A 13715-nucleotide genomic window follows, 5' to 3' on the forward strand; every position below is an offset into this window, starting at 1 on the left:
AGAAATTGTGTAGTTTTATCGACACTGTGCAGTCTCTCGTTTTACCGGTGGAGGCATAATTTTAAGCATCACAGTAATATAACAGAGATGTCGACACAAGAATAAGAGCGCCGCAAAGAAACAAAGATGTCCGCCATATACGGCTCCGTTCAGAAATCCAGTCTAGTCCTTGGACTGGTGCGGGTATGATAAAGATTTCTTATTCATTATGAGGAACCGTTGAGCATATCGGTGGAATATTTTCGCGAGAAGACCTCGTGAAATATGTGGACATCGGCCTTAAACTGCATTTAATAACTCGTGCACATTCATCATCGCAAACAAGCACAGTAACAACTCTGTATTCGCTTAGCTTGATTTTTCCTGGTATTTCTTCAAGAAACTGCTTCACTTTCCCATTACTGTTAAAGTCGACAAGACTTACACAACAATCCAGTGAGAGATGGCTGATGATTCAAGCGTACGTGTGGCTGTTCGGTAAGTTTAAATATTAAAGAAATTATTATACACTTCCGTATACGAGCTATCATTTCCTGGAGTTAAGGTGCGTCAAGGGATACAAACTCTTATGGTGTTTGAACAGTTTGGTTATCAGCGGCTTTCTTGTTTAATCTGAAAACTCGTTATACTCTGTTCCTTAGATGTATTTTTTCTGCGCTCTATTCATGCAAAATACGTGATTTGTCAGTAAATATAGATTAGACCGTAAGCTCTATTCATTCGTCAATACAACTAAGTCTATTTATGGTAAAGGACCAAATCACAGGAAACAGCTCGTAACATTACACCCTTAAAAAAATATTCGTTAGGGTACAGCGCTGAGTATTTTCCGAATAAAAGAATATTCCGTGCAATTCAATACTACTCCAAATTACTATCCATTAATATTTATCTTTCGATCTAAATCATTTTGCATGACAACAATGTGTAACTTGAGATTATTCAAATTTAAATGTAAAATATTAGTGTTCTCACTATATTGATAAAGAAAAGCTTGTTCCGTTTTGGAGTTTCTAACATATAGTTAAATGGAAAATATTCATTATTGATTGTAGTTTCTTTAGTGCGCATAAACTCCCAATGTTATAGAGACCTTGGAACGAATTATTCATCTAGTAAACATCTCCTACTTTTCTAATTTTCCTGTACACTATCATGACCATAGCATATACGATAATAACGTATCGTTCAAAATTCATAATTCATACGCAACCTTATATTTTACATATAATTATTTTCTCGTATTACACGGTATTACATTTTAAGAATATTTGTCAATTCTTATATCCGCGATAACAACACTGTAGGCATTTACGATTATCGAATATCTAAATTAAACGACAATCAATTTTAATTACAAAACAAAAATTTTTACTTTGATTAATGCATAATTCGACATAAATACATAATAATACTGTATTCAAAAAGAAGCACATGAATACATCTAATCTACCGAAATGCCGAAACGTTTCCCAACTGCCAACATCCCGGATATAGCAACAGAAACATGTTTAAATAGTGTCGCATTAATTAACTTTTATTACCTACATTACGACGTATCATATATCCAGGACAAATGGAAAAGTTCGTCGCATTTGTCTGATTTTGAATATCAATACTGATTTTCATCAATCAATTTTTGATTGCGTCAAAGGAGATATTGGTTTCCCGTGTACGAGATCAGCTGATAGAATATAGTATATCGTACGTTTTAGAGTATCGGCGAGTTACTTGATATTCTTGACAGTGCGATGTCGTCACCCTCCTCTTTTCAGGTAGCGTCAGAGCATCGATGTTAGTGGCATAATATCTCCTTTTATATTACACGCGTGTAGGCTTAACTGCTGGCTGCATAATAAATACCTCGTTCTTGTATGAATGGAACGCTCTCGCTTCTCTGATACTTTCTGTCACAATTTTCCCAGCCTCCTTTTCCACCTTCCTGAGAGTCCTCGTTTTTTTATCGACGTGCGCATTTTCACATTGTTGACATTTTTCGTTGACGGTTTCGATTACGCAAGAAAAAATATGAATGAAATTAAGAACGCCTTGAAGTCAATGACTAATCGGTTAAAAATATTAATATAATCCTTGATTTTACGCAGTTTCTTACCTTTGGATATCTGCTGAAAGTTAGAGACGCCATGAAGATCGGACGCACGGCTAGTGCCAATTGACAAAAATAAAATTTATAAATTAACTTTGAATTTAACGAAGAATTTCGTATAGATATTAATATGCGTCTTTTTCGTGTATATATAATTAAAAATGGACTGGAATGTCTTTATCATTTATGAGATACTAATTCAGCGGCTTAAGCTTCCTGTTGGAAGTTATGAATATTCTGCTAACTAGTAGAGCATAAATTTGTACCGTTCGACTGTAGGCTTCACTGATCACAGACATTAGCTCCGCTAGTTTCTTTGTTACACTCTTGCTGAGAGTGAAGATTCTAAGATTAACTATTTGATTACAGGATACGGCCGCAGGTAGCACGAGAAGTGATTGATATGTGCCGAGTGTGCACTCAAGTACCTCCGGGAGAACCCCAGGTCTTTCTTGGACCGGATAAGGCCTTTACGTATGACCATGTTTTTGATACTGGTGTTGGACAAAGCACTATTTACGAGGCGTGCGTCTCGCGTCTTGTTGATGGAGCATTGGATGGTTACAATGCAACGGTTCTTGCCTATGGCCAGACTGGATCTGGCAAAACTTATACCATGGGTACTGGATTTGACGTGGAAGTAGACGATATGGTAGTGGGTATTATTCCCAGAGCGATTACACATCTTTTCAATGGAATCGCTGAGAAACAAGAACGCGCCAAAGAACGTGGGCAAATGGCACCAGAATTCAAGGTCAGGACTTACTTTACAGACTGCAATTACTGTCAGAAAGCATTAGAGCACGCTTATAAATTGCAATGATCTTTGCAACGAGGAATACCAGCTGAATGTTTAATAAGATCTCATTCATTCGTTCTAGTATGATAAAACTATCAGCTATGCGAGATGCGATCTGTTTAGAATACTCAGTTTACGTTTCTCCAATACCTATAATTGAATACAAAACACGTCGTAACTAGTATATGATCTGCCTACAAAATGCAGTTAAGCATGGCTGTGAACCTTGTGGTGAATGTAGATTTGCATAAGTATCAAAAGTCGTGTATTATTTGAAGTAATGAAGCTGTTGTTTTGAAAATGAAATTAATAGGTCACAGCACAATTTCTGGAACTTTACAACGAGGATTTGAAGGATTTATTGGAACCTGGTGGTCCACGTGGCGGAGCGCGTATTCACGAGGACACTGCAGGCAATATACATTTAGCCGGGGTAGAACCAAGGATCGTGACCAGTCCTGAACAAGCTTTGGAGTATCTTCGACTTGGTGCTTTATCACGCACAACCGGATCCACGCAAATGAATACGCAATCATCTAGATCGCACGCAATATTTACACTGTACATAAAGCAACAAAGATGTATCAAGGTCGAAGACCCGGATGCTGACGTTGATACAAGCGGAACAGAACCTGCCAATGAATTTGAAACTCTAACTGCAAAGTTCCATTTTGTGGACTTAGCTGGCTCTGAAAGACTTAAGAGAACAGGCGCAACTGGCGACAGAGCCAAGGAAGGGATTTCTATAAACTGCGGCTTGGTAGGTAATCAAGATATAGACAAATATCATATGAAGACGGATACGATAGTGTAATGATGAACATTGTATCCTGCAGCTAGCTTTAGGTAATGTCATTTCTGCACTTGGTGATAAAACGAAAAAGGCACTTCATGTACCATACCGGGATTCTAAGCTTACCAGATTACTTCAAGATTCTCTTGGAGGCAATAGTCAAACCGTTATGATAGCATGTGTATCACCTAGTGATCGCGATTTCATGGAGACACTGAGCACCTTAAAATATGCTAACCGAGCAAGAAATATTAAGAATAAGGTGACCATTAATCAAGACAAGAGTTCACGAACGATAGCTTCGCTCCGTAGAGAGATACAACAACTTCAATTAGAACTAATGGAATATAGACAAGGTACGTAACGAATTACTTTCTCTCAGTCTTATCCATAATATAGCGAAGCAAAAAGTTTGAAAAGGCGTATGAACAATTTGTGATAACTTTAGGGAAAAGAATCGTTGGTGAGGATGGTGTAAATGATGCGTGGCACGAGAACCAAATGCTTAGCAGTGAATTACAGAGCTTACGCACAAGAGTAAAAGCATTATCAGAAACGGTCGAAGCTCTTACAGCCAAAAACGCTCTTCTATTGGCGGAAAAGGCAGCTGGTCAATGGGTAGCTTCGGGTGGCGGAGGAGGAGAACAAGTTACAAGTTTAGTACAAGGATACCTTCAAGAAATTGAAGAATTAAGAGCGCGTCTATTGGAAGCTGAGGCCATGTATCAACAATTGAAAAAAAGACAGATGCAGGTTATTACCATACATTATCATTTCTACTAAAACTTGAGTCCTCCAATATTTTAAGACTTGATAAACAATTTGTTAAATATAGGTGAACGCAGCCCATCCGTATGGGGATTCGTCGTACATTCTACACAGTGATTCATCTTCTTTATTAGTTGACGCTAAAAAGGAATTGCAGAAAGAAATTGACGCATTGGTTACTCTCAAAGAACAGCAGTCACACAATGCAAACGTTAGTAGCAAAGAAGCCGAGGATGCGGAAGCAGATGATAACGAAAACGGTCAAGAATCTATGACCGATGACGACTCTGATGATGATTCAGATCGAAAAGGTATATCCTGTAATACAAATCTTTTTTCAAATGATACAATAGATGCGTGTATTATGATTTACAGAAGAGGACGAGGAGGAGGCAGCTATGGGTCGAGAACTGGAAGCACTCACGTCTGATATTGACGTTAAACAACGCTTAATTCAAGAATTAGAATTGTCTCAGAGACGATTGCAGACTATGAAGCAACATTATGAAGATAAACTGGCACAACTACAAGCTCGTATTCGTGATACTCAAGACGAAAGAGATAAAGTTTTATCATCCCTTCAACAGCAGCCAACGCCACCTACTGAAAAGGTGAAGAAATTACGGGATGAGTACGAAAGGAAACTATCTGCCATGCAAAAGGAGATGCGACTTCTTCAATCAGCGAAGAAGGAGCATGCTAGATTACTCAAGAGTCAATCGCAAAATGAGAATAGACTTAAAGGACTGAAAAATGAACTAGCGGAAATGAAAAGAGCTAAAGTTAAGTTATTAAATAAAATGCGCGAGGAGGCCCAGCGACACAAAGAAAATGAACTCAGACGTAACAGAGAAATTGCTCAGTTGCGCAAAGAGAGTCGCAAGAATGCGAATATGATTAGAACATTAGAAGCTGATAAGAGGATGAAGGAAGTTGTACTTCGAAGAAAGCAGGAAGAAGTGACAGCACTAAGAAAGCGAGATCGAGGATTGAGCCAAAAGGCAGCTGGTAGAATTTCACAGAAACCATTGAATTCAAAGTCATTAAAACAAAGATGGCAGACTTTCGAGAGAACAATTACAAAGCAGGCACTAGCGAAACAAGCTGCTGCTGAAACTGAAAGGGAAATGGAAAGACTTCTTCAAGAGAGAGAGGAGCTGGGCAGAGATTTGGAGCGACTACAGAAGCACAGAAGTATTCTTGCTGCTACAAGAGGAGATACGGCAGACATCGATGAAGAAATTGACAATGTGAAGAGTAAAGTCAGTTACTTGCAGGTAATTAAATTTGCTATTCTCCCTTAAGGCATTTCTGCGATCATTTTGATGATTAAAATAATTTTGATAATAGGATAGCATTGCCGAGTGCCAACGCGATATGATGGAAGTGGGTGATTGCGATGCCGAAGGAGAACCAGGTGTCGAAGCACTTGTCTCCACGATTAGAACAGTCGACGAAGCCCAATATCTACTCCAAAGAATGCTAGCATTTACAGTAGAGCAAAGCTGTGTAGCAGCACAAAAACAGATTGAAGTCAGAGATATGGAATCGCGACTGAACCAAGTGGCTCAAGAGAGTGACGTGCAGCATCAATTATTAGAGCATGTATTACGTGACAGGGATCTTTTGTCTCTTACAAACAATCATCACAACAATACAACAGCCTACAGTCCCCCTAGTTCAAGAAGTTCTTCACCCGATAAGTAAGGTTTCATAGCACTCAACATCCCTTAATTTACTCCGTTTTTTTTACAATGTCTACGTATAATTTGCAGCAGTGAAAGTTATAGTGTTGTGATAGCCGGAGAGGAAAGACAGAAGAACAATAAAGTGAGGCGAAGAACTACACAACCGCAGGAACTTCTTTACGGAGTCCATGCTGGCACAGAAACCCTCAAAGGAGAGGAACAAAGTCAAAATCACAACTATGCACTTACAAGGGTACCTAGTGCACCTGGAAGTTTAAAGTAAGTTTTCATTTTTTAGTACTAAATGTTGATACTTGTTGAAACTAATTATTTTTCTCTTCTATTGTTATATAGGGGTTTGATCTTAACAAGGTCTCAACATGGACCTGGAGTAACCGGAGGTTCACCGACTTTGAGCCGACGTGACAGCACCTCTCCGCGTCCTCTACGACGACCTTTACACCCGGGCGGAGGGTCCATGTGAGTGACAATACTCCAACTCGTCTTTACTTTCATATTTCTAGTATATCTCTGTCTCGATACTTTGAACCACGCACAGTTCACAACTATATTCACTTTGCACCACAACTAGTTGATCAATATTAGATGTTATAAGAATTACATAAATCGGTACCTTTTGCGATGAGAGGTCTAATGTCAATTTTGCAATATGAATATATGCATTACTTAATGCAGTATTTTTACGAGAACGTTAACACACATGGGATTTCGTAATTAGCCAAAAAATATAGATATTCGCCTTCGTGTTTTCTTTTTCTTGATTTCACATGCAATTTTGCTAAATATATTTTCCAACTTCTAATTTTGTAACACAGTAGTTTGTTAATATAAATAATCATTCCTTACATAATGTAAAAAGTAAACAAGAGTTAATGGAATACCTGTCTGTACAAACAAGAATACAAATTCACAGGATTAATCTGAGTTCGTGTATCCCCGAGTTTACTTTTGTATAGTTCAGTGATAATAAACACATACACATATATTCCTTATGCACTGTATGAAAATTGTACTTACCAAACTTTTTAGTCATGGACCATTATTTCTTTTTAAGAACTGTGTACCAAGTTTATTTGTATTTCAAGTAAAAATATTTTATTTACACAAGTTGAGAGCACTAACAGCTATACAATATTCGCACTAAACATGTAACATGAGATTGCGATAATTAACAATTAATGTATATTAATACCTTTGATTAATATCATCGGTAAAATAATGAAGTATCAAGTTTGCAGATGGCTACAGTATCTTTAAATAATTTGTAGTATTTCACATCAAGCTTGAAAGAAGTGTGCACAGTTCTTGTTAATTGAAATGGTCCGATTTACATACCTAGTGAAAATTGTACCTGCATGACTGGTGACCTTTACATATAGCAAGCATGGTTAATCAGCCTGGATTAGTACTCACCGTAACTAACTAACATGCTAACCTAACAAACGACCCAATCAGGGAACAGGTAGCACTCACGGATGTATCATCACCACCTGGATCACCGACAACTTATCGTCGGTTCAATAGTAGAGAAGAAAATGTATTTTCGAGATTGACTGCAAGTAGGCAACATCTACCTGTAGATCCGCAGCCTACCAAGGGAGTGATTTCACAGTATCAGGGCAAGGTATTCGTTCTTAATTTTATCTAATTTTATCCTATGAGAACGGAAGAATAAAATATTTTTATATTCTACAGGCACAACCTAGAGCAGTTTTGCAGTGTAGTCACGTAGCTGAGGGACACAGCAAAGCTGTCTTAACCATTTATGCTACCAGCGACTTGCTTTTTAGTGGTTCCAAGGGTATAACCAAAATTAATATTAAAGTGTATTTACCGTGATAATAATGTTATGTATTTGTAGACCGAACAATCAAAGTATGGGATCTTGGAACAGGCTTGGAAAGCCTAACGTTAAGCGGACACCCAAACAACGTTGTGGCGGTCAAATATTCAGTTGTGCACAATCTTCTATTCAGTGTGTCCGCAGCATACGTAAAAGTTTGGGATTTAAGAGCAGGCAACACTTGCGTGAAAACCCTATTTTCGTCGGGACAAGCGCAGAGTGGTCCAATTGCACTTTCAACACCTTCTCGGACGCTTCAGCTGCCAGTCGGGGAAACAACGATCAATGATCTAGCACTTGGTCTAGACGATCAAGAATTATACACCGCTTCTAGCGACAAAGTCAAAGTCTGGGATCTTCGCAAGCTAACTTACACTGGACGTTTGAGCACACCACACACTGCAGCTGTTATGTGTTTAGCAGTGGCTGAAGATGGTAGAGTGATTACAGGTAGTAAGGATCATTTAATATCTCTGGTTGCACCAAACGCGTCCGGACAATCTGTCAGTTTGGCGCCTCCTCACTATGACGGAGTTCAGTGTCTGGCTACACACGGATCCACTTTGTTTTCTGGTAAGTTTTTAATTCTCAAATTTTCATTGTACCAGAATTCTAACATCCAATGCGTTGTATAATACAGCTATGTATACCTCGTATAGGATCCAGGGACATGTGTATCAAACGATGGGATTTAAGTAGAATGGAATTAATGCAATCATTAAACAATGCGCATAAAGATTGGATCTTGGGATTATGTATCATCAATAGCGGCTCGGTTATGGTTTCTGGCTGTCGAGGTGGTTTATTACGAGCATGGTCCGTGCCCAAAGATCAGACGGGAGAATGCTCCCTTCTAGGAGAAGTTCGTGCACACAGCTCGGCTATCAATGCTGTGATAACTAATCAACAGCACGTTTTCACAGCAAGCAAGTAAGTAATGGTTTCAGTATGTTTATATATTTTGAATTAGGCTGTACCCGAAGTATGGTCCTAGTACAAGAGTTCCATAAAATGGTATGAAGATCAATTGCTAGTTACAAAAAATAACCGTTCGGGTTCAGCCGTGACAGTATTAGTACTTATCGTTTTCCGGGTGGAGTAATACGTGGGAAATTGGTTGCAGCTCTGGGGAGGTGAAGCTGTGGCGTATTCCTGATTCCTCCTTAACTATGTCCATGTCCACAGTTTCACTCTAACTTATTTTATTCTTTTGCTTTTTGTTATTTCTTAGCATTTATTTAGTATTGTTTTAACAGTGGTCGTAACTATAATGACTGATTGTCGTTGATGATGGGTGGGCCTAATTATATATGGTAGATAAAAATAATACACACATTCGAAGAAGTAATCTTTGTGCTGTTTGACAGTGATTTTTTTGTTGTTTTTGTGATTGGAAAAACCATTGAAGTATTAGACGTATTTTGACGTGATCACGAAGTATATCTCGTGCGCTAGCGAATGCCAAAACATTTTTATTATACGCCAACGTATAAAAACAATTTGCTAAACAAATTTATGCATGGCTGGATGTCATACCCGAGATGAATTTATTTGCTTGAATTCGAAGGAAGTTATGTAGTACATTCACTTCAGAAAATTGATATAACATATTATACAAGGATATCCGGCTTAAATACAATAGACAGATTTGACAGTTGTCATTCTCCTACGCTCCTTAGTATCCAGTAAATCCGGAATTAGTTTTATTATAATATCAGAAAGCTTCATTTATGTGACAGCTGTCGAGTTGAACTGTACTTGAGCTGCATAATCCTGTGTATGGGAAATATAAATTATGAAAATTCGAATATTTAAAAGCCTAAAGTGAAAACTGCTATCCCTCTATGCAATGATAGCATATTTTACAGTTTATATTTTTAATCCTTAATTTTTGCAATTTAAATAGAGCTTTGTATCTTTGAGAATGTAACATTTTTGTCACTTGCATAAATACAAATCAAAAACTATTTTTGTTTTAAGAGTTACTACTGTACTAAGTATTAAAAAATGTCATTATATTTAAAGTTTATGGAAACTACTTGCATTTAAGAGGGATTTCAGTGTTTCGCTGTAAAAGCAGTTTCACAATTTATTCGGATTAATAGATCAATTTAATTTAATTATCATTGTTTTGCTTATGTGTCGTTTATGCTCATATTTGGTGCTTTGCATGGTTACCATTGAAACAACGAAGTGATGGAACTGTGAAGTTGTGGAACTACTACAAGAGAGATCCAAGAAGTTTCCAGAGGAGCACCTCGCTGAAAGGCTAGTGCGCATAGCATAACAAATTGTAGCTATTATGTAATTATGAATTCTTTAATTTATTCTATTTGTTAATTAATATAAATTTATATTAGGATCTGTATTGAAATGACGGCGAACCATTCATTGCCTGTTTGGTGTCCCAATACTTAGATTGTCACATTATTCAGGATTATTTCTAGTTCATATTACGAAACAGTATCAATTTTTTAATTTATATGTAATTAATGTTAACTGTTAACAATTGTAATTACGTATACATTATACGTATTATATACAATGAGGACTGGGTAAATACTCATGTAGCCTATACACGTGAGTAGTAATTAAGTTGTTCCATGTTCAAAAGTGCGTTTAATGTTTTTTTTAATGCAACTTTCAACAGAGTAATGATTGGTCTTATTGCCGCAATTTGCCTAAAGTTATACCCTTAAAAAATAAAACCTATTTAAATAACAGAACAAATTTGGCATTGTCTAGCATCTATTTTATTATAAACATGGATGTGGTAATAATTACAATATTTACTCTTAGTACAAACAATAGTTGGATAATACTGTACAGTCTGAGGTCTCTGTAGGTCCTGTGCAGATGACATTGTCAGGGTTGGCTGTTGTTTAGTTTTCTTCTGAAAATATAATACATTTAAACAATGTATTCTCAAAAGAAAATGGGAGAGAAGAAAATTATTTAATATTCCGCACCGCTTCTTCTTTTTGTGAGCAGTCAGTGATTCTTGACCACTGTCATCGGCACTATCTTCTGACTGACTACTGCTACTACTACTCGATGAACTACTCGATGACCCGCTTGAGGAATCACTGGCCACGCCAGTATCCTCTTTCACGTCGATAGTCTCAGCCAAGGTTGCTAAATCCGGTTCTTTATCCCTAAGCACTTTCAACCATTTACGCGATAATTTTGGCCTCCCACGAACCTACAATTAGAAATTAAGATTCGTATAAATCAAACTATCATGATTTAAGTATTGATGAAAAAGAATAAGCGCATTATCAATTCTTTAATTACTGCATTATAATGTCTTACCGTTTTGTGCCACACCACCGGGAAGTTTGTTCGGGAGCAAAAGTTCTGCGTAACTGCTATAGTTTCATCAAGATTCAGTACAACGTGCCACCAACCCCCGGGAACGAAGACTGTTTCTCCAGGGTTTTGCAGAATTTCTATCGGTAGGCAATCTTGCGGCCAAGACGGTAATTTCGTACGAGGATAAATAACAGAAAACCAAGTGATTGCCTCGTCACGTTGTTTACCACCCGCGGTTGCAGATACCTTAAGAAGTTCACGAGGAGTGTGAGTTGGAAAGAGGCACCAACGCTTATGACCAGAAATTAGTGCATTCCAAGCACTAGTTCCCAATGGATCTATATGAATGCCTGTACCTATTTGAATCCCATTTTGAAGAGCGACATTAGTCCTTTTGTTTTCTTTGCGTTCCATAATGGTGCTAATATTATAGTGATGTTCCTGATATGTAGAAATCACGTACCAGAACGTGCAGGTCCCATAACGAACCAGCGATATGGTGGTCTTCGATGTTCTCCCGCATGTTGAAATAAATCATCTCGAAAATACATTGGAATCATATAGTCTTCAAGTAATTTCTGACGACGAGGATGCTCTCCGAAAGAGCTATCAAAGATGTACAGAGGAGAGTCATCTTCATTGTTCAGCATATAACGCACGTAATACTTCATCTTCATTTTTACACTATATCCCTCATTGTCTTCCCCACATTTAAATTTCTGATTCCGATATTTTTTAGCCAACCTCTATATACCGGTAAAAACAAAATTTTTACAGTCCAGAATAAAGGTACTTCTTTGAGTAAGAGTTGAATCTTATAAGGTTAAATTTGCGGAATTAAATATACCTCTATAGTCCACTTATGCTGGGCTTTCCAGTCACGTTGAACACCACGAATTATCACAGGCTTGTATGGTTTTTCATATAGTTCTATAAATTGTTCTGCAGTCACTTCAGACTCTTCAATTCGATCCACGTTATCTTTAAAATCCCAAAATGGTTCAAATTTTTTATTATAACCATGCTGTGTCCAAGCTATTTTATCCCCAAGTTCTACAAAGTAATTTTACATAAATTAGTTGTGATACAATCTAGAATTTATATTATATACAGTGATGTACAAAAGTATTGACACAGTGGGATTACCAGAATTGGAATAGTGTAGTAACTATGAGAGTACGATTAAGACTGCTATTTTCAATATAATAATATTTTCATATATCATACTTCATTACACCATAAAAAGATCAATTGCAAATAATTTACCAGTAGAAAAAAGTTATGAGCTAAACTGCAGAATATAACTCGTTAAAATTAGCTGTGGATTGTTTAATTTTTTTACATGTAGTCCTTCAAGGAGTCATATTCTGCAGTTTTACTTAGTAACCTTGATTATTTTTGGTACATATATGACATTAAACTGCTTCATTTGTTTGGAAAGATCAGAATTAATAAACAAAAAAGGATGATACTACATAAAAATATTCCTAATGCAGTTCTCATGATAAACAAGAATATAGGAACGAATATATAAAATTAAAATAATATTCTATAATTAAATATTAAAATAAAGTATGTTGCATGTTTATCAAATTAAATTAAAAGTATTTGCACGCCCATATCGAATTACAAAATAGGTTAAAGAATAGGTTATATAGGGACGACTTACCCGGTCTAGCTTTTCTTTTTACTTCTTTGATTCGTTTCTTGGCTCGATGATCTAGTTTAAGTTCGTCCGTCATAATTATTTATAAATTAATTACTTAATTAAACTATTACTGATATATTTACAGTTTAAAATCAAGTAACAGATAACACGTCACGCAACATTGACCGTAATAATGGTTCGCGTGATTTCCACAAGGTGTCGGAATTACGAGATTTGATGAAAAACGTGGTCCTAAATGAATATCACGAAAAAGCAAGGTACTCTCGAAGTTTCTACGATACCACATTGGCATGTAATATTAAGTAAAGTTAATACTAGGATAGGTCAGTCTCATTATCTCATTCCTGTTTACGCCTAACCCAGCATTTTGAATAGCGGTCGGAACTTTTCGTGACGACTCACAAAGTTCTGGCGCGTATCGAAAGAGGCGCTAGTGATCAAATGCCTACGTGACAAGGACCATGTTCATGCAAAGGTTTAACGAACAGAATAAAGCTACGAACACAATTTACATGACATCAAAATAATGCACAGTCGCTTTTGATAGCCTACTTTATGCGACAAATAAAAATTATAAGATATGACAAGTTTTAGTAAAATTTCCATAAAAGCCACGGGAAAGGAATTTAATTACTTTAACGCAATAAATAACAAAAAATCATCTGTTCATTGTGTTCAGAGCCGCACGTTTAATACAAGTGCAACACCACCATTC

At 36.9% G+C, this 13715-nt stretch overlaps 2 protein-coding genes and 1 long non-coding RNA gene across 5 annotated transcripts; 1 reads left to right on the forward strand and 2 right to left on the reverse strand.

The window, feature by feature from the left end:
- Positions 1 to 98: 98 nt before the first annotated feature.
- LOC107268990 (kinesin-like protein KIF21A) lies at positions 99 to 10749 on the forward strand. 2 transcript variants are annotated; one of them, XM_015742354.2, is made up of 15 exons: positions 99 to 477; positions 2477 to 2861; positions 3220 to 3666; positions 3743 to 4055; positions 4148 to 4452; positions 4535 to 4778; positions 4843 to 5744; positions 5818 to 6170; positions 6243 to 6434; positions 6510 to 6635; positions 7632 to 7800; positions 7872 to 7977; positions 8038 to 8592; positions 8679 to 8949; positions 10214 to 10749. In XM_015742354.2, exons 1-15 carry the CDS (start codon positions 443 to 445, stop codon positions 10290 to 10292), a joined length of 4482 nt encoding a protein of 1493 aa, XP_015597840.1. In that variant the 5' UTR covers positions 99 to 442; the 3' UTR covers positions 10293 to 10749. The 2 variants fall into 2 exon arrangements, with proteins under 2 accessions (XP_015597840.1, XP_015597842.1); XM_015742356.2 differs by having other exon boundaries at positions 443 to 477; positions 9143 to 10749.
- Positions 1517 to 2476, reverse strand: LOC107269006. Its single transcript, XR_001537963.2, has 2 exons — positions 2374 to 2476; positions 1517 to 2163 (listed from the first exon to the last, which is right to left on the reverse strand). It is a non-coding gene; the product is annotated as an uncharacterized LOC107269006 (long non-coding RNA).
- Positions 10750 to 13624, reverse strand: LOC107268998 (bifunctional arginine demethylase and lysyl-hydroxylase PSR). 2 transcript variants are annotated; one of them, XM_015742369.2, is made up of 6 exons: positions 13001 to 13624; positions 12179 to 12384; positions 11795 to 12077; positions 11332 to 11687; positions 10989 to 11221; positions 10750 to 10909 (listed from the first exon to the last, which is right to left on the reverse strand). In XM_015742369.2, exons 1-6 carry the CDS (start codon positions 13071 to 13073, stop codon positions 10885 to 10887), a joined length of 1176 nt encoding a protein of 391 aa, XP_015597855.1. In that variant the 5' UTR covers positions 13074 to 13624; the 3' UTR covers positions 10750 to 10884. The 2 variants fall into 2 exon arrangements, with proteins under 2 accessions (XP_015597855.1, XP_015597854.1); XM_015742368.2 differs by having other exon boundaries at positions 10750 to 10912; positions 13001 to 13623.
- Between the last annotated feature and the right edge of the window lie 91 nt (positions 13625 to 13715).

This window comes from Cephus cinctus, unplaced genomic scaffold (assembly GCF_000341935.2).
Source record: "Cephus cinctus unplaced genomic scaffold, Ccin1 Ccin1_scaffold0597, whole genome shotgun sequence".
Classification (NCBI taxonomy): Eukaryota; Metazoa; Arthropoda; class Insecta; order Hymenoptera; family Cephidae; genus Cephus; species Cephus cinctus.